General features: G+C 33.3%; 1 protein-coding gene across 10 annotated transcripts in view; it reads left to right on the forward strand.

Moving 5' to 3' along the window:
- LOC113511153 (focal adhesion kinase 1) overlaps positions 1-27,731 on the forward strand; it is a 181,705-nt gene that overhangs the window by 139,831 nt on the left and 14,143 nt on the right. For all 10 annotated transcript variants that reach the window (XM_052903164.1, XM_052903166.1, XM_052903163.1 and 7 more), the window contains 9 exons: positions 16,049-16,158; positions 20,991-21,178; positions 21,665-21,820; positions 22,744-22,823; positions 24,071-24,227; positions 24,769-24,913; positions 25,408-25,529; positions 26,315-26,398; positions 27,303-27,384. In XM_052903164.1, the coding sequence (XP_052759124.1) occupies positions 16,049-16,158; positions 20,991-21,178; positions 21,665-21,820; positions 22,744-22,823; positions 24,071-24,227; positions 24,769-24,913; positions 25,408-25,529; positions 26,315-26,398; positions 27,303-27,384 (1,124 nt within the window). The remainder of the gene's footprint in view (positions 1-16,048; positions 16,159-20,990; positions 21,179-21,664; positions 21,821-22,743; positions 22,824-24,070; positions 24,228-24,768; positions 24,914-25,407; positions 25,530-26,314; positions 26,399-27,302; positions 27,385-27,731) is intronic.

Below are 27,731 nucleotides of genomic sequence, written 5' to 3' on the forward strand. Positions count from 1 at the left end.
GAAAGGAAAACGATGCGGGTAAATTTAGATAGAGTGAAAGCTTGTAAGTACCTGATTAGGTCTAGACTAATCTTTTTTAATGAGAAAACCGTATATTATTTGAGAGAGGTATTAAAAGTCTTCAGAAACGGTGTGTACGCTTTAATTGAGTTATAAAAATGGATAAAACTAGAAATGTAAAAGGTTAGAGGTCTTTATATTTGTTCTTTCTGTTTACCTCATAATATGTCTAAATTCAAATCCTTATTAATGTGAAAATTAATCTATTTAATTATGACTTCTTGATGAGGGGGAAAGGGATTGTTGGTAATGGGGTCTAACAGCTCCGCGACCTCCCGTGTTTCCCCCCAGAAACCATCGTGGTTATTTCTTGTAGACTTCGTCGCGATGACCTAACGGATCTGCGGGTCTACCATGAAATGAATTTCCGAAATTTCGGACTCAATTTCGGGTTTTTGTTTATACCAAAATCGGACCAATAAATAGAGTTTAATATTTCATTCGTCGTACATCCTATCATAAAAGTCCAAAGGAACAATATTTTAACATTTTTAATATTTCCAAACGGCATGTATTATGTAATTTTAACATCAAATTTCTGTTTCGTTTGGCTCCGAAATTTCGGAAAACATTTCATGGTAGGCTCTCTGCTTTCATCCTCGCCTATCATCTCTCATTGGTGCCCCGCCAGCGTATATCGATAATGCAAGCGGGGTTACCTTACATTCTCACCTAATAAAAAATGATAGCTACCTCTTAGGAATTTGACAGAATAGATAGAATTCTATAGTGCAAACCTATGAATGAATGTACTTCTGAATGAATGTGTAATGTTTAGATCATATAGATAGTGTTACTCGCTCACAGAATATTTAACAATAACTACTTCATATACATACATACAGCTTCATGTTACGAAGGACACATAAGGCCTTCGTCCGCTAAGCAAAGTCAGTGGCCTTCGTTTATTTGGAAGGCTGCCTTGAAACTTTTGACACTAGAATGAAAGCGATTACACGTGTAGTAGTAATACAATGGTATAGTCAATTTCAATAACCAAGTTTGGTGACCGAATTCTGTTGATATTATCACAGAAGGACTCTAAATGAAATTAGTAACGGATCGAAATAATCAAGTGATCATCAGTAGACAGTCAGGTCGGGTCGATTATTTAATTGTTTACAATTTCATTATCTTCCATTAAAATAGGCTATAAAAATTACAAACTGGTATTTTAAATTTTTTTAATGTGCCACCCCTTCCTATCCAGTGGGCGTCGTTAGAAGCGACTAACCGAACTTAAGGGGCGAGTGATAGGCAGCAGCGTTCCTTTTAAACCCATCATAAAATAATTACGGTTGCCAACCCGCCTGACAAGCATGGCAACTACTAGAACCCCCCTCCCCACCGTGGGGGGAGGCCTATACTCAGTTAGCTAGTTAAGTTATATACTAATTTGTACATACATCTAAATAGGTACTTAGATTTGTTTCTCAGTTCATTGCACTCTCGACTATGAACAACTCAGTCAATATAGCTATTAGATTTGGTTCGTTGATTGAAGTTGTCAATCATCACTTGACTGGCTTCACGGCATTACCTCCATCTATTCTGGCTTTTCCTTATATTGGTTTGAAGAGGTTTTTGTATTTTTTCCTGCTTCTTCATCTAAAATGTTATATTAGAATTTTATTTTCCAGCTACGTTAGAAATACTTATAAGTGAATCCTTACCAATATTGTAAAAGTATATTTGTTACCTTTTGACGCCATAATTGCTCGACCAATATTAATGAAATTTGGTTTCTAAATGTTATTTGTAATGTAGAAGCATATATTATATTGATCTCGATCAATACATTCATCCTAGTCATATTTTAAATACACTATCAGAACTTAATGCAATGAAAATTTGTGATCGTCGTAGTCCTATCGTGTCCTCGACATGGCACAATCCACGTCGAAACGTCAGCGATGAAGAAGCAGGTATGTAGGTACTATTTACTTGCAAATTTTTCATCGCATTAAGTCCCGATATTGTATTTAAAATATGTGTAAACAACTGGAAAGTTTAAAATTAACTATATCTTAGTCAATACCACGCAGTTGCGATTAAAAATTAGCTTCCAATAACTATGAAAATAGATTGAACTTTTAGATGTAGCTTGTTACATATTTATTCAACATCTAACAAGTTGCGAAAGAATAGACTATATATTGAATAAAATGAAGGGCATGAAAACCAGTTATTCAACGAAGTTACTAAAAAAAACTATAATAGTAGCCGACCGTTAGCAATATGACTAACATATGGTATTTTTAATGATACTTAACAACGTTAGCGTGTTTAACATGAAATAGCTAATTTTCTCACTTTCAAAACTACTCAAGAGTGAAGAGCAATCATCTAATTACGTTTAATCGATTTTGTAATACTTTTATTCATGTATGTATTCATACACACTTGAAAAAGTGCAGTCATTCGACTCTGTATAATTGCTAGTTTTCACCCACGACTTCATCTGTGTTACCAGAATAAAAAGGACTCTATATCTCTCATAACATCTCTCTCACATGTACTCAGACAAAATTTGCATGCCTTTAGATAAAGCGAAACGTATAGCTCTGTTATCATTTAAGACCCTTTGTACCGTATTTCGAGCAAATAAATTATTATTATTATAAATCGTTACACTACCAAAATTATACATTGTGAAATATAATATTTTGAATTTTTTTACAAATACTATGTTTATACTGTATTTCATCATGATTTCTTAAGCCGTTGTGGCGCCAATAAGTAACATATGTAGGTTGGAAAAGGACAAATAAGTGAACCTACTTTACAAATATATTTGCCATCTTAGTATGTGAGACTCCTAAGGGTTTGAATAAAATTTGGTATACACGGATTAACTTAACTCACTAACACTAACTAACTTAGCACTAACTTAACACATACACTTACATAGATTTACGCAAAATTGTAGGGAACAGTTATTTGTAAATAATAACAAGACATGTTCTTACTCACTGACTTACCGACGCATACTTTCTTTTGAAGTTAGTTAAGAATTAATTACAATTGTTAAAGAAAAAAAAATATAAGCACTTATTTTACTATAATGAACTGGCAACACATGTGTTTTACGCAGCATTTCCCAAGTGGGTAGAACGTGTGGGTGTAAATGTTCACTCCAGCACCCCAGTTATCTCGGCTTTGACCCTTTATGGTACCATAACGCCTTGGTATCTTATAATGATAGTTGTGATAGGTATTTGTCCCGCATATAACCCACCGATAATCCGTTTAACCAGTATAAAACCAGATCACTTATTCATCCCACTTTTTTACACGACTACTCAAAAAAAGAGTGTAATGTTTCGGGGTTCGTGTACCATATATGAGTTCCTTTATTCCCTCATAACTTCTAAATGTCTGAACAGATATGAATGTAAGAGGTATCGTGAAAATCTTTATATCATTCCAAGTGAGACAGGCTATATTTCTTTTTTTAAATTGTTTCTTCTTAATTGGGACATCGAGTTTTTTAATTCAGGGGGAAAATGTACTTGTTTAATAAATAAATTGACCTTGATAGCGTCATCTAGTCCAAAACTAAAATGAGCTTGTACTATAGGTAATAACTTGAACATTCGATCTTGCAAAGCTAGATCGAATAGACCTTATTTGAATTTGCGTTTAACGTCTTAACTCTCATTGTCATTTATAATCAGTTAATACTATTGTCAAACGCTTTGAAATTTTATATTTAATAAAAAAAAATAGTTTTAATGTCGTCCAGAATCGAACTTCCTACATTTGCGGTCTATATATCGAAGTACTATATTACTGTACCACGATGCTCTGAATAAATAAACATAATAATAAATTCGGTTGTTTACAAAATCATTTTTTGAGATGTTTCCAGCGCTTTATTATCATATTAGTTTGGTTTGTTACAGTTCAAGGTTGTAATAATATTTTCATGTGTAGTCTACATTTATTTCGCAAATGACGTCATTAGTGTGTCTCGTCGCTGTTACCATCACAAGAATATCTGAAATGTAGGAAACTAGTAGGTATTGTCTAACAGCTTTCATTGGGGGAAAAGGGTTTTTTTATGCTACTTAGAATGGAAAACAAGCTGACCGTCCGCCTGATGGAAAGCGGTAAACGTCGCCTATAAACATGAGCAATACCATGGACATAACAATGTATATTGTTTCGTCTAATGTACCCCCCATATGTTGTCATTCCTAATTATCATTAATTATGATTATTCGTCATCTTTTCAACCATTATCCGTCCATTGCTGGACATAGGCCTCCCTCATAGACTGCCACAGGTAAAGGTCCTGAGCCATCTGGATCCACTGACTCTCTGCAGTGCATTTCAGATCGTCGTTGTTGAATTATGATTATTAATCTGGATTATTTATAATGGGGATGTTAGTATCCATTGCAAGCAATATGTCCCTGTCAAGTCGATGTCAGCGTGTTTTCTACTGGAAATCGTCATGACTGGTTTAGATGTGTAAACTGACCTGATTTTGTCTTCACCTATCATCCCTCACTAATACTCCAGCGTAAACCAGTAAGCACAATTAAAAACATGTTTCTGATGCAATACATAGGATGCTGGGGGGAAAGGGATTGTTAGTAATGGAGACTGAGAATCCCATTGCTAGCAATATACCCAACCACGTCGACCTCCTCGTGGTTCTCCCTGGAAACTATCATGGTTAATTCCTGACGAATTCATCATGATGGGCTAACTGGCCTGTTTTCATTCTCATCTATCACCCTTCACTGGTGCTCCGCCAGCGGATCCCGTTAGCGCAGGCGGGGTTACAATACCATTTTCATCAACAAAAAAAAAACATAGGATGCTTTGTATTACGGTACAATCATACAAAGTTGCATTCCCATGGGAAAACATAAAAAAAGCTACGTGAACGACATTACGGGCACAGTCCCTAAATATAAACCCTTTTGAAAAATAAATATTGAAATCGTAATTTGCCTTTTATTATTTATACGACAAATACAGTAATGAAGTTTCTTAAACATCCTATTGTTATTATAAATGCGAGTTTGTGAGGACGGTTGTTTGTTACTTTTTCACGGAAAAACTACTAAACAGATTTGAATGAAATTTGTTACATGGATAGTTTATATTTTAGAATGTAAGATACTTTATGTTATCTGCATGTTATACCTATACACGATATATGTACACGCGGACGAAGTCATGAGGTACAGCTAGTTAAATATATCTTTTTATTTAAATGGGTGAATATGGAATGGTAACCCTGCCCGCGCTATTGGTATACGTTGACGAGGCACTAGGGAGAGATGATAGGTGGGGATGAAAGCAGACCAATTAGCCTATCGTAACGAATTCAACAAGAATCCACCACGATGATTTCCAAGGGGAACCGCGTGGGACGTCGACCTGATAGTATATATTGCTAGCAGTAGGGCTTTTAAACCACTTTACTAACAATCTCTTTCCCCCCAAGTTAAATATATCGGAACGAACGAAAAAAGAATTATATTTCAGTTTAAAAAAATGTACAATCGTACATATAGTCTACTCCTTTTTTGAAGTCGGCTAAAAATAGATCTGTTTTGGTCGAGACTTGGCAATCGTTACTGAGTCGAATTCGATACGACGCTTCCGTATACTTTCATTGAATTGCATTCTATATCCGTTTCACCTTACTGCGTGTGTAGGTAGGTAGGTGTATTTTCATTCACGTCCACCTACAATTTCTTCATACGAAGTCCATATGAGATTAACCTTACAATGTAGGCGTGGATCGAAGGATTTATGAAATGACAACAGGTTTTTTTTTCTAGGTTAATAAGATTAAACTTCTTTAAAACATGTTGTCAATCGATTTCTGATTAGTTTTAATTATGTTAATGGAATCGATAATGTCAGTACAAATAATAACATCTAGCAATACCAGTAAAACATTAGGTTAAATTATGGCATGGGATGGATCTGGCTGGAAGAAGATGCATGAATTAGTTGTGCCGACAAGAGAAAACACTTAAAAGAAGAGCAATACGTCTACGTCTCTCGTAGGCTTGGAGTGCTATCTTCAGTCGTCCCTGCACACGTCCGGTGATGCTATTAAGAAGGCCGTTTGTGGTCAACAGAAAAAAATGAATAATAATGAAATATCTCGTCATTTATTTCCTTTCTCATACATTTGAAACCATTCTGAAATATTAATAGAATTGAGTTGTCATAAATCTGTTTTCATTACGTTTAGCTTGTTAATTTTTTTATACCACTGAGGTTTGCCACCTCAGTGGCATACGGCCTACCTAATGGTAAATGGTTACCGTAGTTTATGAACACCTGCAATACCAGAGGTATTACGTGCGCATTGCCGACCCTGAAGAAACTTAAGAAACTTCTTTACCCCCCCCCCCCCTTTTGAAGAACCCCACGCTCTAGTCTCTTGGATTTTCCCAAGAGACTACAGCGTGGGGTCCTCGGCAGGGAGCTCATTCCATAACCTGAGTGTTCGTGGGAGAAAACATCGCTGAAACCGCGCTGTACGCGACCATTTAGGCTGTAGGATATGAGGATGAAAACTGTATAAACTTAACCTTGGCTTATTGACGTAACACGGACAATGACACCCAATGCGATATTCGCAATATATTTGGCGGTTATTAAATGCCTACATAATTAACGTCCAGCAATTCGCAATGCGTACGCACCGTCCGTTATTATTTACGTGCAATGAATCACACGGCTCTGTTGGAGTTGGAATTATTTGTATTTGCTTGTTGTATTGATTCCTAATAAGGCCGGCTTATACAGAATTTTGTCAAAAACTATTTTTTTTTATACCAATGAGATTTGCAAACTACAAACGTCGGTTACCGTAGCTTATAAATGCTTGAATAAACACGCACTGCCGACTCTGAAGAAACTCTTTACCCCTTTTTTGAAAACTTCTATGCTGTAATCTCTTGTGGAAATAGCAAGAAACTCATTCCATAACTTCAGCGTCTGCAGGAGGAATCACCTCTGAAATCGCGTTTTAAGCGACTATTTATGACTTAGATAGCCGCGTAAAGCGGTTTTGCCGATAGGGCGTTGACCTCAAAATCTAGGATCCAGATTTTAGGTTCTAAGATTATAACTTTCTATAGTAAAAATCTGTTAATGGCGAATTACTGTGTTTGACAAAATTCTGCATTACCTTACCAACCAATTGTCGATGGTACCTCTGCCTATCTTTCTCTATACTAGAGCCTTCTTATCGATCTATATATACTTTAAATAATTGAAAATTATCAAATTAATCTCTGTACGGATAAAGTTTAAGACTATAATTAAATAAACATACAAACATTGCAAAAATCCGCATTTATAATTTAAAGCAGCATGCCAAGAATGTATTTAAATGTCAATGAGCGGTTATCGTTATTTCCATCAATCAGTCAACATGTTTGTCATTCTCTGTATTAATAAGGTACTCATCCATTCTGATTAAAATCATTAGATAGACATAAATTCATTCATAAATGTGTATGATCAACGGTATAAAAGTAATAAACTAAACTGTATTTGGTGCCAATAATATTCGGGTAAAGAACCTATTTCAAGTTCAATGAACACATTGTTTTGTTATAATTTAAAAGGTGTTTACCTTTCGCTCACTGTGTTGAAAAGATCTATCGGTAACATACGACTATGCGTGTAATTTTGTAAAAACAGACAATTTACGTAAACATGTTTAACGATATTTTAAGCTATAATATAATATTTGGTCTTTGTAGCGATAGTTGACGCGTGTCCTATATTAATAAAGTGTTGCGCATGATTTTCGAAATATAAACTTTTCGAAACCAATTCTAACTGATTTTCATATTTTTTCTTTAACTATATATAGAGTGTTCTCATATTGATTCCTTATTAATTATGTGAGTAATAGCAGTCGTTTTCTTTGAGTAGTTTTTCTTTAACCTGCTCGTTATAAAGCGAAATGTGGCTGTAAACATGCGATTCTACGTTCTAATTTCAAATATTTAGAATGTAGAAATTACCTCATCATTTATCAATTTCTGTATAAGTTTGAAGTAGTATATCTTTGTACTATTAACAATTTTGTAACAGACTATACATATTTTTTTTTATTATTATTACTAGGAACAAGTGTAACGGACCGTTTTGTTTTTTGGAGCCAAATGTACTTATTAATATTATGAACTCTCGTTTCTAATCATACTAGCCCTCTAGAGATGTTTTGTTGAGTAAACTTGGGCTATTAGGCATTTGACATAAAAGAAAATTCCCCTTAACGAGATCGACAACTCAATAGACAATACAAAAATGAAGTCGTTAAAAATAAACGGAATAAATTATTCGTAGAATAATTAAGTGACGCTCTACGCAATATAGCGAAGCGAATCGATGCTGCCCGCCGCGCGGTCGTGTATTGAATATACAATTTGATATTGGAAATTTGCAGATCTTATGGTCAGTTCATATTAGGTAGACCCTAAACATAAACCATATTTACAAAACATAAGAATAATTGAGAATCCACAAACAATGCAAAGTAAAGCCGTAGAAAATTTGAGGTTTTAGTATTCCAAAAAATAAAGTAATCATTTATTACTGTGTATTTCAAAAGCTAAACAGTCAGTACCAGATCTTTGTAAATGAATTCGTAATTTTGTACTATTTACGATTTTTTTCGATAGGATTTACTCTTCGAAATTGGATTGTATTGTTTATGGAATAAATGCAGTGAATATATATTTTTTTTAATGCAGAATCATCACGTATCTTATATTTATCAGTATCAATAAACAATTATTTCTACTATATTCATAGTATTATTTCTATTTAGTTTGGAATAAGATAGCCTTAAATTACATGCTTATAAGCCTTTCTTATCTACCTAAATACAACAGTTGTAGAATCAATTGCTAATTAAGGTCATTGCTGTACCTCGTGAAGTAAGCGTCCATTGGTAACAGTGGCTTTCTATCTAATGAAAATTGTTTACAAACATTTAGCGTAACTGCAGACCGTTCGTCGAAAGCCTTCAACTTTGATAATAACACTGTTAGTGACTCTCAAGGGGCTGCATTCGATTATGATACCGATTCAGTTAGCTCTAAATGTTTAGTTAGCGCGAAATGTCAAAAGAGAATAAACTGTTTGTTAGCAAACACTTAAAAAAATTAGATCGAGATGTTTGTAGGAGTATGTTGATGTAACTGTAATTCGCGGCTTGACTCATGTAAATTAAGATTAAAGATAGGTATATTTTTAATATAGACATTATTATATAATTTACTAATTGTTCCCTGCGGCTAGTTGTTCCAAATTTGGATCTTTGGATCTATTTGGCTTTCTCTTGATTGTAAAATCAATCAGGACGTACGATTTTAAAGTATAGGTTAATCTCCTTATTCATAAAGACGTAAAATTTCTCATAAACGCATTTTTAGCTATTTAAACTGTTTTGTATCTTTTTTTTGGTACTAAATTCCTAATTTGAAAAAAGTGATAAAACGATGTAATAGTTCAAATAGCTTTGTTTTTAATAAGGAGTACTACTTTATCTAAAATAAGACCTATCTGTGGACAAAATTTGATTCAAATTATAATTGAGTAACAATCATTCAAACACGTAAACATTCGTCTTCATAAATGATTACATTTATATTTATAGCTAAAATAATATTAATAAATAAAAAAGAATATATTAATATAATATTAATTAAGAAATAAACTCAATAAAATTCAAAATTATTTATCACTGCATTATTTGGAATTTAAACTAGTATACTCGTATATTCCAAATTTCGTCTACAGTTATTTTTATGTATGTTTAATAATAAATCATATTCCTTGCCGTGATTACAGTTAATAAACACATCTTGCTGGAAAGTTTGGCATAAGAAAAACCTTTGTGGATACTATTTGTAGACTTTAATCAAACTTCTTTATATAGTACTACAAAAGCTGCCACATCAGGAATTCAAGAGTAAAAGTTCATTTACTTGCAAACTACAAATTTATTTAGAATAGCAATTTAACTAAATTAAGCAATAACTCTAAAATTTTTAGAGTTATTGCTCAAAATGTGATTTTCAAAGAATCACTGGATGTTTTTAAATGATTTGGAGAGCTTTTCGAATGTGGATAAAATAAATCACTCTCTACTATAATATGAAAGTATGATGAATCAGTGACTTAATGGTTTGTTTATTTGGAACACTTTCTTGCACTAAATACAAAGATAAATTATAGACTTACACAAATTAATAAATATAGTAACGATAACATCAGTTATTATTGGAATAGATTTTTTTGGTCTCATTTGTTTTGTTCTAAAATCGAATGTTGCTTTATGCCACAACTAATTTGGAAAAAAATCGAAAGTAATTCGTAGATTATATAGGTCATATATATAGCAATAATACAATTATTGAAAAAAAGCGATACATAAAATAAAAGATATAGTCAGACAAAGCATTACAAACAACCTTATCTAAGTGTAACAGTTATTACAAATAGATAAGATTATCTACCAGTAAAATATATCTATAAAATACAAAATACAATAAATAGATAATAATAGTATTGTATACAAATACTGAATGTAATTAAAAAAAGGTATTAAGAATGAATGTAGATGGCTATAAGGGCAGAGAAAGACCTAAAAAGACATGGTTGAACTGTGTGAAAGATGATATGGCCAGAATGGGTATGAATGTGGAAATGACTGCGAATAGAGAAGAATGGAAGAGAAAAACATAATATGCTGATCCCAAATAATACATGGGATAAGGCTAGGAAGATGATGATGATAAATATTGAATGTTACTGTTATTAGCTGAAACGTAGTTGAAGAATGAGGAACTCTAGATAAAGACGTCAACGACACAGATAAATAAATAAAAAAAAAGTAAAAAAGTCTGAAGTGTAGTCAACGACACACTCTTCATTGTGTTTGAGGTCATTAACTTTGCAATATAGGCCACATTGTGTAATACTGCTGATTCACATGAAATTGCGAACTTGTACGGACTTGTCCATTGTCCTACATGCCTCTCGCACCTGATTCACACCCACGTTCTATTCAAAACGAAAAATTTAATAGATTCGGTTATGATGTGGGTTATTTTCAATAACGTTGTGCAAATATGGTGCTTCGAATAGGTTTCTGTCTTTATAAATAAGCACACTTGTACTCCCGTACTTCTTTTAATGTTTTCATTTATAAATAAGAGTATAAATATAAATGGCAAAGTTCACTAAATGCCAACAATAAGCAGCATCGATAAAGTTTGCTTTAGGATGACAATCGTTATCATTTGTCTACATTTTGAAAATCGAATCAAAGAAATATCTAATTGAGTTTGATTTGAAACCAGACTACTTCTAAAATTGCTTAACAACTACCTACCTTAGAAATATTTGTAAAGATTGTTTAAGTTAACAAATTTTGGAAAATTTTTAATTGAATAACGCAGCTAAATCTAGATATTAGAACTTTAAATGCAGTTTCGCACTCAGAGAAATAGTCTTTTAAAGTTAATCACTTCAAGCCAGTTAATTTCTAATTTAAATGTTACAGTTGTGGGCCCAGCCAGAAATTCTCTATTTATCTAGTTAATTTTAACAATAGTTCTAAATTTCTAACAACATAATGGTTATGTCGGATTAAGATTCTGTTAACAAATTGAAAATATACATTGGAAATTAAATATTTTTTGAATATTTCTGTGCGTGCCGTAATGATGTTTGATGACACTCACAAGTCAAATCCACAATAATCTGAAAAAGGTTTACAATATTGTCTCAAATACTTCTCTAAATAAATAAATTAGGCGTATCTGTCTAAAGCACCAAACACTATATAACGGAATTATGTCTGCATACGTAGACGTGCATTGTTGCATTTGCATGCGCCGAACGCCCCCAATCGATGCGTGAGGGAGGGATACAGGGTTCTATGGGATGAGGGAGGAGGAAGTGGGTGGAGGAGTGTGGTCAGCCAGTGGACACAACGGACCGCTCGTGTGCGAATAATTAAAATTTCCGAAAGCTCTCTTTTGGAAATTGGAAATTTCATGAATTACCGAAACGGATTAAGGAGGAAATTTCGCAACTATTAGTAAGGAGTGCGTGGGAGATTGCCTATAAAAGCTTAAAAAAATCACATAGCATTCTTTTAACAGAGACCGCATTTTAAAAAGATATCAATTTATCATATTTTTGTTTTATCTGGATATTAATCAACTAGAAATAGATTATAGAACGTCGTTCTTTTTTTCCATAATAATACCTAACCTGCCTCCACTATGACTGTTATTATATACTCGTATATTTATAATGTACTAGATATTTCCTGCTACTTCGTTCACTTTTTAATTGATTAGTATGAAAAGTAATCTCTCTTTCTTCACTCGAAAATATTAAGTGTATACTACTCGTAAATTACATGACGTTTAGTCGAGCCGTTGTAGTGCTAAGAAGTAACAAAAAATTAGAATATATTTAAATTGAAAACAACGTTCTAGGCCCTGGATCTCTTTCTATACCTAAAGAATATAAATAACATATGAACTTTGACAGAGATACAAACTTCGTTGAAATTCACCGCGCATTTATATTTCTGTAGTCTGTAATTCCTAATCTGTACACAGTTCTACACTGTCAACACAATCACATTTCGGAAAAATTCATGAACTTCTACCACGTTATAAACAAAGCAATATACTCTAAAAGATTCCAGCTGTAAACAAAAAGTACATCAAGGATTATGTATCCTTAATTTCATGTAGAACTCCATGTAGAACATGGAGCCGAAACTAAATATCTTTATATACATGTGTTATAAGCTCATTTTGTTTGTCATTGTACCTAATTGGTCTGTCCTGCGTACCAGGATATCCTCATTAAAACTGACTGATACTTTGTACGTGAGAAAAATTATGTTATTGTGTGTATACAGAATTTTTATTAAAGTTAAGCTATACAATTGAAAAAATCTTGCCTTTTGTATGCAGACTGTCCTTAATAATCATTGTTTACAAAATGATAAAGATACTTGAATATTATTTATGGAAAAAGATAGCATTCTTACTAAAATTAATTTAAGAGCAAAAAATACGTACTGATATTGCAAACGTGAAAAAAGTTAAAGTTTGTTTATTATCTCTTACTTGCGCATTAATGGATTAACCAATCGCTATGAAGCTTGGTATGAGAAGGAAATAGGCTGCTTTTATCTCGGTCAATGTATTGATCTCAGTACATGAACAAAGTCGCGAGTAAAGCTAGTATTGTTAAAAACTTAAGATATACTTTTCATTCTAAAACCAATTTACGATAATGAAATTCTTACTAATATAAAAATATGTGTTCATGATTATTTCTTTCTTTTGATACCTTTAATAGTTATGAAATTTAGCATATCTTTTGTGTTTGAGAAAACAGTCGCAAACACAGTCCAAGAAATTCATCGACACAACTAATAAAAATAAAAGAAATAAAAGGCAGTAATAAGTAATCATGTTTTTGTTTTACACACGGAAATTAAAAGTGATTCTATTATTTAAATAAACCCTCACACAACTATAACTGTTCTTTAATTGTGGTTTTCCTGCTTTATCAATATTCCTTGTTTTGAGTCGTAGTTCAGTTGTGTCCTTTGTTGTATATTTACTTATCTCTAACACGACTCATTCTGCTTCTCCTGCTTCATAGCTCTACCCACGGAGGCTTTGAAAATTATTACTTTCTTTTTTTTTATAAAATAGAAGGCAAACGAGCAATGTAGATTACCATCTTAAGTTATTACCGTTGCTCATAAGAACATTAGAAAATATTCTGGTATTTTGCCGATTTTTTAAGAAGCAATATACTTATTCTTAAAGATTTCAATGTGATGTTTATTCGAAAGAAGGAGGTAAATTTGAATTTAAGTCGTCAATTTTAAATCTATTTTCACATTTCTTTTTGATTCGATAGGAATTACTCTCTTGTTGGTCCCATAGTAATTTTTTAACGATTGAAAATAATATATATACAAAACAAAAAATAATATATATTTCATACATAACATGCTATAGATATATCCACACCATTGTTAAAACTCAAACTAGAACACAGTTTACGAAACATGAGTTCCAACTAATTTTAGTTATCCTCGTGTACTCGTAAGTTTGTCCTATATACGCAAGTCTTTTATTAACAATTGCCTTCACGCCCTTGTCCTAAAGACCGTGAAATTATTTTCTGATGTTTTCCAGTTTTGATACCGTCACTAAAGTTAAAATTGCTTGGAAACTTTTCGAAGTAGAACGAATTAGTTGTGGTAATTGTTACTGAAATGGAAACCACCATTGTTGTAAAAGTGGTACCTATCTAGGCATATACCTTTTTTAAATGTGGAAAATGTGTCATGGGGACCTACATATCTCAGTAGAGACGTGTAGATACTGCCAAACTCCATAACATATAAACACCATATTATTTTCAAATTCAATAGCAATTAACCACGATGGTATCCGAGGAAGGTCTACCTGAGTATACTGTTTGTATTGAAACCACTCGTTCCCATTCCTAGCAATTCTTTCGTCTCCTCCTTCTAAAATGTCAAGTCAAGTTTTTTAAAAGATGAAAATAGAATGGTAAACTTACCCGTTTTATTGCTAGTATAAAGCTGGCGATGATAGGTGAGAATTAAGTTAGGTAACAAGGTTCACGAATTCATCAGAAATAAACCACAATGGCTTCCTATTAGTACGACCCAGAGGTACACTTAATATTTGCTAGCAATGAGGCTGTTAAACTCCATTAAGGCGAGAAGGACATACGTTACCTTTTATCCTAGGCAATGTACATAATCCTGGTCATATGGATGTCACGGGTAAAAGTTACTAATTATATAAATCGAATTATCGTCTAAAATTTTGACAAACGAAGTTCTAATTACCAGCTTAATATATTTACAGAGTGATTAACAGTCAATCGTTACTTTCAGTGGGAGCATGCAAACTAGTTCCACATTTACTGGTTCATTAACGGCAAATCTTTATCTATTATGCAAATGGTGTGCCCAATGGTCTGGAATCCCTTGTAAAGTGTTTACGCTTATTATTATTCATAAAGCACAGACCCTTGCTACTTTCATTGTTTGCTGAACGCTTTGTATGGTAATATTTGGTGTCTTTATGTTGTAAATAATGTTCTTTGTCAAATGAGGAATGTGGCTACGTCTTTTTTACAGTCCTTGATGCATTATTACATCAGTTTGTTAAATGTCCACTGCTGAACATAGGCCTCCCCTATAAGGAGGATTTTGCTAGTAATAAGCAGGCGGATTAGCAACCGCAGTTTAGGTTTTGGTGATGTTTTAAAAAGGATGCTGCTGCTCATCACTAAGTTCTCTTAGTCGCCACTTACTACATCCATGGATAAGGAAGGGGGACCCATTCTATGTCAGGTTTACAGAACAACAAAATATCAAACACATTGATCGGTACCTAGATACGCATGAGAAAGTACAAGATGCAAAATATAGCTCACTCGTGTACGACAATTTGTCATATTGATAGATTCTTGTTTGTTTACAACCACAGTGCCCTAGACAAATGTCATGATTTGATATCTAACGATAAACACATAAATAATTGACACACACACACACACACACACACATTCACACACACATGCATACATTTTTATCACAATTTTACTGAACCCATAAATTATTGTTTCTCTAAAATTATGGGCTCCATAGTAATTTTTGTTTTTGTATTTGTTAGTTCTCTGTTTCATATTGTTTCACTAAAAATGTAAAACAACATATGGAAGAGGGCACTAACTCCTGAAACACAGGTTTTTTCATACCTACCTTTAGGGAGTTAGGGACTTCAAACTATATTGTAACAAAGAGTGAAATAAAGATTATTATATTATATTATATATTAATTGTTGTTTTTATTATTAGTAATTATTGCTCTAACGATAATTTCATTTGTTGCAGCCATGAGCCGGAGGGCGGGGGGCGTTGCGCGGAGGGGCCGCTAGCGCGCGCCATGCAGCCCGCGCCGCCGGGCGGCTCGCCCAAGCGGCACCCGCAAGCTCCTACGCATGGTCAGTGAATTTCGTTAACGTAGAAAGACTAGTTAAGCTATTTTGTAAACATTCACACTTTATGGTCTCAACTTACTTCAATTTCACTTCACCTAAACATTGATTTCATTTCGTTTTTATATGTATAAGCTTTGGAAATGTTAATGAAGTAAAATGAGTTTTGAAAATTAAATTGCTCTTAACCCAGCTGACTACGCCGTCATTATAACCAAATGATGCTTTTTTTAATAAGTAAAGGTGGAATGATAACCGTATTTATTAGCAAAGAGAATCGAGAGGTTGTAACCTCTATCAAACATCTCATGTTTGTTTATCAATACTTAATATTATGCGATCTATTACTGTCTTAATTTGGGACTTCCAATGAGAGTGATTTCCGGGTTCTTAAGATCATTATTGATGATGATTAATATTAATTAATAATCAACAAATAAAAAAATAGTTCCTTATTTTAGTGATTTAGAGAAAATCAATTTTAAGCATATATTATATTACACACATTGCGTAGAGTCGTTGCGTCTCTTTGCGTGTTTTATCGCATATATCATGAAGAATATGCTCAAAGAAATTAGTCATTGATCAGCTGATAGCTCCAACTCCCAGCAGCAGTGTTAACGAACGCATATGACATTGAAACTGATAAAAACAAATTTCTTAAAAAGCCGGACATTCTCTGTAATGTCCCATGGACGGTGCTAATCACTTACCATCCGGTGAGCCGTTTTCTCGTTTGCCACCTATGTTTTACGTTACGTTTTCGTACAAGCTACTGTAGCCATTCTATCTTGACGTTACTTGCAATCGGATCGCTTGCGCGGGTGGTCCAATATACACCCATATAGGACCCACTCGATTGTTTGTCGGAGGCACAATAATGGTGTCATTTGCATACCTGCATAATCGATATTCATGTTTATATTGATGTTTTGCATATTGATTATTAACTGATACCCAATTGATGATATGATTTTGACATACTTCTTAAATTCCTTGCTGCATGTAAAATAATATAAGATAAATTGATTAATAAATGTATGGATGAATTGTAGGTATAAATCAACTGTAAAAGAGTGATTGATTAGAGTAAGTAGCAATTAATGGACATGATACTATGCGGTGTCGATATTATTGAATGGGTGAATTTACTGGGTACAGAGGAATAACACCTGAGTCCTCAGGAATGGCAACGCATAGGGGGTATCATGGGTGAAATAGTATACTCTGTTATGTCCATGGTACTGCTCATGTCTATAGGCGACGGTTACCACTTTCCATTAGGTGGGCCGTCAGCTTGTTTGCCATTTTAAGTTGTATAAAAAAAATTCTAAATGAATAATGGGAGCTTAAGAAGAATAATTTGTATGGAATACTTACAAAATAATGTTTAGGTGTATATGAGTGCAATACAATATCTTATATTAATAAATTTTCTTCTCGACTAAAATTGCTTAAAGTGATAAAAATATAATTAATGTAAACTATATTTTATGTTGATAAGGTGTCGTAAATTTTGATTTACGAGTAAAGGTATCATGAAAACAGTTTTAAATGCCATTTAAGTTCTTAAGCCTAAAGTTTATAAAATTAATTAAAAAAAAGAAAAAAAGTTTGATATAATCGAATATCGTATTACATCAATATGCCAGCTAATTTTTTTTTCTACGAATAGAGAACAAAAGAAAAAAACCCCAATAGAATTTCCTGACGTTAATTTATAAGAATATGTGATGAATCACTATATTTTATGTTTACCATTTTTGTATAACACTCTCTCTTCCATAGTTTTAGTTTCCTTAAAGCTGGGCAATTGATACGTTATACTCATAATTCCAGGAAAACTAATTGTCACTGCAATTGCACAAATTTTTAGTTAGTTCCTATAGATAAATTCATTTCTCACAATATGTCTACATGCATATCAAAAAACAGCCGTGCATATACAATTGAACTGATATGTTATCGTTTTTACCTACTTTTTAACATCAGACAATCGAAAACACTCGATTTCTTTAAAAGTTATTTAGTCTGGTATCCAAATATCAACGTACAGGCGTTTGTCAAAATACATCCTAATGACTTGTGTAACGACGAACGTTTTGTTCGCGGATAAAATGTCCTTCTGTTTAAGCAGAGTACCTACTCTCATAACACGCATGCATGGTAGCATACCGACCGACCAGAAAAGTAAACTTTTAGATTTTAGGCCGATCATAACAAAATCTCTAAATAATTTTAAAGGATTCTCTATTGACGAATTTACAAGTCTAAAGTAAATTTTGTTCGCAGATAAAAAGTCCATATGAATAGATCATAATGTCTTTATGATTCAATTTTGCACCTTTTTAATGTTATTGCACTTATCCAACTGTAGTTAAAACGTTAACACAGATAAAACTTAGACAATTGAATAAGTTAATTTTTAAAGTTAAATTCACCTGATAACAATTGTATTCAATTTTAATTGTACATATGTATGTCACCTGATGAAATTGTAACCAGAAGTTGTAACTACTCGTGGTAGTTTGGGACAACTTCATTTGGCCAATGGAGAGGTAATGAGGCGAATGAAAATGCCCAACTAGCCTAATGAAGGTCACTTATCTAGTTCTATTTCTTCTATATTTTTTGTACTATTATTTGCTGAGGAAACATGTTTCAGCGTTTTTTAAATTTGTTTTAATGTCTTACAGTTGAATAAAATTCAGTTTATTGTTTATAAAATTATTAGAATTGTAAACAGACAGACGAACAACGTAATGGAAAATGTTAATCGTAATGTTTAAAGAAGAAAAGCAATTAGGACTTTATTGACGTTTATTATATCCCCCATAAGTTATCATTTCAGAGGAGTAAGGTGTTATGCCTCCATGCTCAGTAATCTATTCTCTCGTACCATTCTAAACTAAACAACTAGCCCTTTACTCTTATAAGTCGATCTACACATGGTTGGAAACCATTGTGGTTTATTCTTGTTAAATTTAACCAAAACAACCGTGCAAGTTAAAACACAAAAATTACACATGTATAATATAATATAGAGAGATATAATAGTATATTCAGTCATGGTGCTTATAACGGTGCAATGGCATAGACGTTAACACGTCTCTAAACGTTAGTTGTCACTATTTTCCATCAGGCGAGCCGTCAGCTTGTTTGCTATTCTAAGTATCGTAAAAAAAAGACCTGCTCCACGCAGACTACTTTTACGAAGTCTCTATCTACTATGCTTGATAATCTTGTATAACATTAGAATACTCTAGTGAGATTAATTTTGCAGTTTATCTTTTATTTGTTACACTAATTAAAGAATACATATATAATGCTTTTAATGACGGTGTAAAAAGAATGTGTTGTTACTTGAACAACTAGGTACCGTGAGTCAAAAATCTGCTACCGATGATGTCGAATGAAACAACCACAATACAGTAGAAATGATAGAATCGTTTAATTAATTCTCTAAGGGCAGGCCATCAAAACACAGGAAAACCTTAACAGCAAATTTTACATTGTCAACAACACCATCTAGTATCTGTTTTTAAACTAAATTTTCGATTTAAAAATACATTTCTTAAACATCACTCTTATTCATTTTCAAGATGTCGTAAAAAACAATTAAGAAAAGAAAACGTGCTGGATAAGGCAATCTTATTATAAAATCAAACGATACCGATCAGTCTGGCCAGCTTGGTTACTACTAATTACTATACTATAAATACAATAATAATTTACTATTACCTATTACTGTAGGCTATCCTTTCTTTATCCATGCTTAAGAGTGGGATTATACCAATAAATATGATTATGTAGCAGAAAGAAAGGGATTGGGGTCTAACAGCCTCATTGCTAGCAAAATACACAATCAGGTCGGCCTCTACGCGGTTCCCCCTAGAAACCATCGTGGTTAATGCATGTAATTAATTCTTCGTTACGATAGGCTAAATACATCATCTTTCATCCTTACTTATCATCTCTCACTGGTGGAGGGCGGCGAAGTTACCATTCCATTTTCACCCATTAGAAAATTATAATATATCTATACGTTTACTTCTATATCAGAAGAAAAACCAATGAATAGACAAACTATCTTGTAACCCGTGATGCGTGATTTAGTTCCACCCTTCACAGCTTTTCTTAATGGCAAAGTTTTCCATTAGGTTAATCGCTGTTAATCAAAGTGAGGTGGAACTTTCTCATAAGCACGAAGTCTCGATAATCTAGTTTGGAAATTGCACAGTCACGGCACACAGAATGTAACTAACAGGTTCATTGTCAAAAAAGACATTAAATTTCGATATTACATAGTTGCAGTATCCAGCGGATTTGCTTGCTTCAACTAATAAATATAACAAGCATCCATAATAATTAAAAATTGTGTCCAACAAAAAAAGAATCGACTTCGGTTTCGACAAGACCTGTTACTTTGATCTAAAATAAAAACAACTTAACAGATTTTGATAAAATTGTATGGGTGTAATTTGTAAGTATATCCTTTCAGATAAATAAAGAATTTTCCAAAACAGTTTAGAACTGACGGGAGTTATGAGGTAATAAATATAAAAAAAAACGAATTAAAAACCTTTTTTTTCATGTCGATTTTAAATGACCAACAACCAAGTTTCTTGCTAGTTCTCGTTTGGAACTGAAAATGCTATACATACATATACTATATTAATGCTTATATCTACCACTTCGTCCGCATGAGCGTGATATGTTTACTGTCCTGGATTAAAAGTAACCTATAGCTTAGTACAAACATAAACAGATGTAAGTGAAATTGGACCTTTTAAAAAGAAAGAATGTAAAATTTTTACAAAAACCTTTTCATCCAACAGGCTCATCATGCGGAGACCAGTCGACCCTTAAAGTTCACCTCCCGAATGGCGGTTTCAACGTGGTACGGGCATCGTCAGACGAAGACGTAAGATCTGTGTTGCGGCTGCTAGCATCACGGCTAGCCACTGGTGATCGGGTGTTTGCATCCTGCTACGCTTTGAGGGCCAGGAAGCTCAATACTGGGAAGGTAAATATTTATTGAATATTAACGTAATTATAACTAAGTACGTAGGATCCTTTACGGCTAACGAGCTGGCTTGATGGAAAGTGGTAATCTTTGCTTTTAGACATGAACAGTACTATTGGCATTATAGAATACATTGTAATGCCTATGATACCCCTCATGTGTATCTAAGGATTATGATCTTGTACTACTATATTTCACTGCCATTACCTTTAAACCAAAAAACAACTGTCTTATTGCAGAAATATGAGTGGGACAAAGGTAACTTATCCTAGCAAACAACTTTTCTATAGTCTTACTGTGATTTTTATTAATCTTTACTAATATCGTCAACGTAGAGTTTATTTATTTGAATGCCCTAATCTCTGAAACTGCTAGTATAGTTTGAAAAAATCTTTAAGAAGGGCTATTCAACATCACCATTCGACCAAGTGTGAAACCTGGGAATACAGCTAGTTTAGTTATAATCAAACACGTTCCTCTCTTCAGATCCGATGGATCCACCAAGACACGCCAGTTTCGGAGCTGCTCACAAAATGGCCGGCGAGCGAGTGGCGGCTGGAGCTGCGCGTGCGGTACCTGCCCGCCAACCTGCGAGAGCTCTGCGACTCCGACCGCGTCACTTTTCACTATTACTACGATCAGGTATTAAAAGTATATTATACAATGTCAATTCTGTAGTTTAAATCACAGTGCTAAATATAAATATAGGACCGTTCTTTATGGCAATTTATGGGAGAGGTTTATGTTTAGCAGTGAACAATTAACAGCTGGTATGATGATGGAATTACACACGGTGATATTTGAGAATGATTTATGGCCATTACTACAATATGCCTACTTTATGCATCGCGCAACATAGTATCGTAAATCTCTTGACCCCTGTTGACATCATAAAGATCAGCGTGACTAAATCCGTGGAAAATATTTATATATAATATTTTAGATTCACGTCCGTTAACCTCAGGATCTTCAATGAGAAATACCCAAGACGTATTTTTTTTTATTATAAGTACATTTTATTTTAATGAGAATCAACTATCAACAGAAAGGTCACATCTCAAAATTATTATAAAATAGTTGTTACTTTAACTTTATTAATAAAATTAAAAGTAGTTTACATAGCTCATAAAATATTCTTTCTGTCATGTATTTCCGTAAATTTGCTTGCCATTTTAATATCATAGAAAAAAAATTGATTAGGCGGTTAATGTATCAAGAGCTAATAAACACATCACTCGTCTAATGGTATTAATAAATCATCATCATCATCATCATTTCAGCCGTTAACTGTCCACTGCTGAATATATGCCTTCAACCATAAGTGGAGTTTTGCCAGTAGTTGCCATGCTTAGCAGGCGGTTTGGCAACTGCAGTTAATTTTTTAGAGATGTTTTAAGAGGGACGCTTCTGTCTATCCTAGTACCATTAAGAACTTTTAGTCGCCTCTTATGACACCCGCAGGAAAGGAAGTGGTGCCCTATTCTATGCGGGGACCACACAGCCAGTAATACATAGGTATATAATAAGTAAATATTGAAATACAATATGAAATTTTAATTTTCCAGGTGCGACACGACTACCTCAACGCTAATCATCCTATGGTCGACCAGGATTTGGCGATACAAATATGTTGTTTAGAAATTAAGTGAGTACAGATTTGATGTATATTTTTTTTTTTTTGATAACTGAAAACGGTGTGGTAACCCCGCCTGCGCTAATGGAATACGCTGGCGGAGCACCAGTGAAGGGTGCTAGATGAGAATGAAAACAGGCCAGTTAGCCCATCATGATGAATTCATCAGGAAATAACCATGATAGTTTCCAGGGGGAACCGCGAGGCGGTCGACCTGATTGGGTATATTGTTAGCAATGGGATTCTTAGTCTCCATTACTAACAATCCTTTCCCCCCATTTTATGTATATTAAAATCATATTAGAAATACATATGCTTCGTAAATTAAAATACTCGATTGCCCTGCCTGTACAATAATATTTATATGTGATGGCCAGATCTTAGAAATAATCACTTTATTGATTAGAACATCATGTTGTTAAGATCCAATATTATATCTTAACAGAAAATATTTTTTTATTCTAAAACCATAAAGTAACAATGTAAATTTTGTATATGGAAACACTGATTAATGTAGCATTGTAAAACGGCGATCTGTTTCCGTTCTCTCTTCCTCCATAAACTTTCATACGGGCCACTATGAATTTCTCATTCTTGTAGAATAAATAAATTAATTAAAACAATTTCAGCGCATTTTGATTGCAACACATGATATGGAAAATAGCATAAATAAATAATATAACAATATAAATATAATATTTATTATATTTGTTTATATTATTTACAGACATATACATATGTATATACAATAATATGCATATATATAGAAGTTATGGCGGAATAAAGAAACATTCATACATTAACATTCCAAGGTTCAACATTTTTTTATTTTTATCAATTAATTTCATTGATTATATCGAGCTCTCTTATATCTAGTTTAAATTATAAATGTACCCATTTGACGGATTATTTTCTTTAAAGCTTCTCAGCTTTTAGAGCTGGTATATAAATACGCAATATATTATATAGTAATATATTATAAAAGCATAGTAGAAGGAAAAGTAGAGGGCAAAAGAGGAAGGGGAAGATCGAGGAATAAGTACATGGGACAGATAAAGGAAACACTAAGAGTCATGTCGTAAGAAGATGCATGAATTAGTTTGCATCGACAAGAGGAAACTCTTAAATGAAAAAAAAAAAACAGTGAATCATTTTGTCGGTTGCGTTATTTTATCATTTTCTCATATACTTATTATTGTTATTTATCATTTAGCAACGTCTGCTGTCAAAACACTGATCATTTTTTTTATTACTTCTAGATACTTTTGTAAGGACATGCAGATATCATTGGACAAAAAGTCCAACATTGAATATCTGGAGAAGGAGTTTGGCCTTCATAAATTCCTGCCCAAATCAGTCCTCGAAGCCATCAAGCCAAAGGTCCTGAAGAAAGCAATACAACAGCAGTTCAAAAAGGTATTTGGTATTAATAAATTATTGTGAATATTTTTAATTGAATAGGCGTCACAGTTTATTCTGTGATGACCATAGTGTTGTTCATGTCTATAGGTGACGGTTACCACTTTCCATCAAGTGGGTTGTCAGATTAAATATCAATCTAATAAATATAAAAATTTATTACAACTGTATTTTTTAATACTCGTATTATTTTTAATTAAATATTTTATTACCTATTAAAATAGGGTATTATATATATATTTACTGTTATGATATATTCTTATATAGGTTTATTTTCTGTTTTATTTTTTATATTAAAAGTAGTGAAATAATTTATGTAATAAGACGAAGCAAATTTTATAATGTCTTTTTTCTATAACAATTTGCAATTAATAACTTGCCAAGTTCAATCATAAATGAATAATTGAAAATATATAATAACACAACACTTATCACCGTCATCATCACAATTATGAACAAGTGAATAAAGTAATGCTTTAAAACATCAACATTATCATATAGATTATTACTGAAATGAACGACTTGTTGTTGTTGACAGGTGGCGAATCTAAGCGACACGGAGTGCATGCTGAAATATTTGGAGACAATGCACACGCACTACGGCTACGACAGGGAGACGTTCACGGGCGCGCTCGGCACCGAGTGGGCCATACCGGTCGAGTTGGCCATTGGGCCTGACATAGGTACTCCTTCGATTATTTAGCGACATGCACATAAGATTATAGAATACGTTGATACCTTGTGAATTGTTCTTTTTATATGTGAAAATATATTGCTTAAAAGTGATGGAAATAGCATCCATTTGCTAGAAAAATATTTGACATTTGGGTAAAAATCAAATGTAGCATCTGGCAACCCTGCGCTAATCGTTGATAGAAAAAAATCCACTTTCCTGTTAATCGCATTTGGGGGCGATACTGTCCCTGTATTCTCCCAAAACCAAACGATCACAAGGCGAGCTATTAATAAAAAAAAGTCAAACCTTTTTCGAAAGTGTTCTATAATTAAACTCAATTTTTTTAAACGATACATTGGCGGGAAAACGAAGGAGATATTCGTAAACTTGACAAAGTATATGTAAGGATACGGCAGTTTGTTTAAAATTCCTTATTGCACATCTTTTAGATACAATTATATAAATAAGCAATTTTAATGTAACCATCATTATTTTCTACAGATATATCATACGTATCGCACAAGGCAGGCGAGCCGCCGACATACTCAAAAATCGCTTCCTTCAGCGACATAGTCGCCGTGCAAACGCTCAAATCTAACTGCACGCAACAGTCGCAAACGCAGGTATTTACTCTATAAAATACATATACATACATATCCATCACGCCTGTCTCCCGTTAGGGTAGACAGAAACAATGTAATGCCAAATGCTCCGATTCAAACGGACCTTTATCGCTTTCTCCATATTCATTAATCTATTCAAATACGCTCGCCGGTTATGAGTACTATTAATTTGCCTCTTTTTCAGCAATTTAATAGACCTATTTGGTCAATATACATCCATCTAGAGCAGCCTCTACAGATGTCCATTTGTTCGTGCTAGATAAATCTTTTTCGTAATTCTTCTTTCATCTATTTATTCTAAATATAATCGATAATATTATTACCCAATTAATATTCATCAATAACTCATGTAATATTGATCCAATAAAGGGTTTAATTAATAAATAAAATATAATAATCTGACGCGCTTAGAGCAAAATAGAGAGACTATTTTCAAGTAGTTTTCGATCGATTTTCGAGTTTCAGAAAAGTGCCCTGATTTATTTCTCATACCGTACTTTTTGGCTACATAAATATGTGATTATTGTTGGTTTATCTTATATATAACAAGGCCAATTAAACATGTGAAGTGATATGAAGCATCTTGGACATTCCATGAAATATTTTTACTTTCAATTTTTTTTTTTTTTATATAAACAATTTATTTATGCTAGTATAAAAAAACTGCAGTCAATCTGGACGATGTAACATTTCTTTCAATGTATTAAATATTGGAGGGTATTTATAAGTGGAGAGTAGTCCTTTATTAAGTTTTTTAATACTTCAATATAAATGTTTTATTTCAGAGCGGTTCGTGTGGAAAAGCGGCTCTACAGCTGAGAGTGAAAGGGGCTACAGAAACGTTGACAATAACGTGTAGTAGCGTCGAGGTTGGTACTCACATAGCGGAATGATACAATGTTGTAGTCTTAGATTATATAGATAGAGCATCGAGCCTCAAAAACGGCTCAACTTTTTGTCAGCTAATTGTTAAATTAGCTCACTCTTTTTATTAATTGTTGTTCTATATACTTATACAATGTATCTTAATGTCATTATCATCATTTCGGCCATTATCCGTCCACTGCTGGACATAAGCCTCCCCTATAGACAGCCATAAAGAACGGCCCTGAGTCACCTACATCCACCAACTTCCTACAACGCATTTCAGGTCGTCACTCCATCTAGTGGGAGGTCGTCCTACACTGCGTTTACCCGTACATAGTCGCCACTTAAGAACCTTATCTTGATGTATCTATATTTAATTATTTAATAAATAAAATTGGTTTTTGTGCATTAAAAAGTGCGGAATTTATAAGACAAAATAAATATAGAAGAGAAAGATAGAATACTGTCATATTCATCCTTTTACCAGAGGGAGACTTTGTACAAAAGTCGATTGCTTGGGTACCTATATCCTATTCGTGTTTCAACCGTAAAGCAGTTGTGTTTGCATGGCTGTTGTTCAGTTTGAAGGGTGGGATATGTCGTGAATTTACTGGGTACGGAGGAATAACACTTGAGTCAATGGCAACGCATGGGGGTATCATCATACTCTGTTATGTCCATGGTACTGTTCATGTCTATAGGCGACGGTTACCACTTTCCATCAGGTGGACCGTCAGCTTGTTTGCCATTCTAAGTTGTATAAAAAAAGAATCCTGTATTTGTCACGATTGGTTTTAGAAATAAAATTTTAGAGTAGATAGTTATTTAATAAAATTAAATGCGGAACTTAATATAGAACTGGTAATTCTTAATATAAGTACATAAGATGTAATATTGTTATTTCAGGCTGCAGAGAGTTTAGCAGACCTTGTCGACGGTTACTGCAGACTCGTCACTGACTCACAGACTTCCCTTTGGAACAGAACAAGTGAGTATCACTTCTGTAATGTCATATTTTATGTTAGGTTACCGAATTTCGCCCGTATATAAATAGGAGTTAAGGTTCAATTTCTAAGAAATCTATTCTAATTCTACGTATTATTCTTAGTATTTTACATTTAAATCTATATTTTAAACTTTAGTACAGTACAAATTTTATAATGATAAATAAAATTTTAAGACATAATGAAAACTATAAACTTAACTGACTAAATGTTTTCGCAAGCTACCGTATGGAAACAACTCACCTGTCAGTGTAAAAGTAAGTTAAGCCCATGTACTTTTAACCTAAATTTGTCAACCTTCCGATGGTCACAAGTTCGATCCTCGTACAAA

Source organism: Galleria mellonella, unplaced genomic scaffold (assembly GCF_026898425.1).
Source record: "Galleria mellonella isolate WM207_F2 unplaced genomic scaffold, CSIRO_AGI_GalMel_v1 utg133, whole genome shotgun sequence".
NCBI lineage: Eukaryota > Metazoa > Arthropoda > Insecta > Lepidoptera > Pyralidae > Galleria > Galleria mellonella.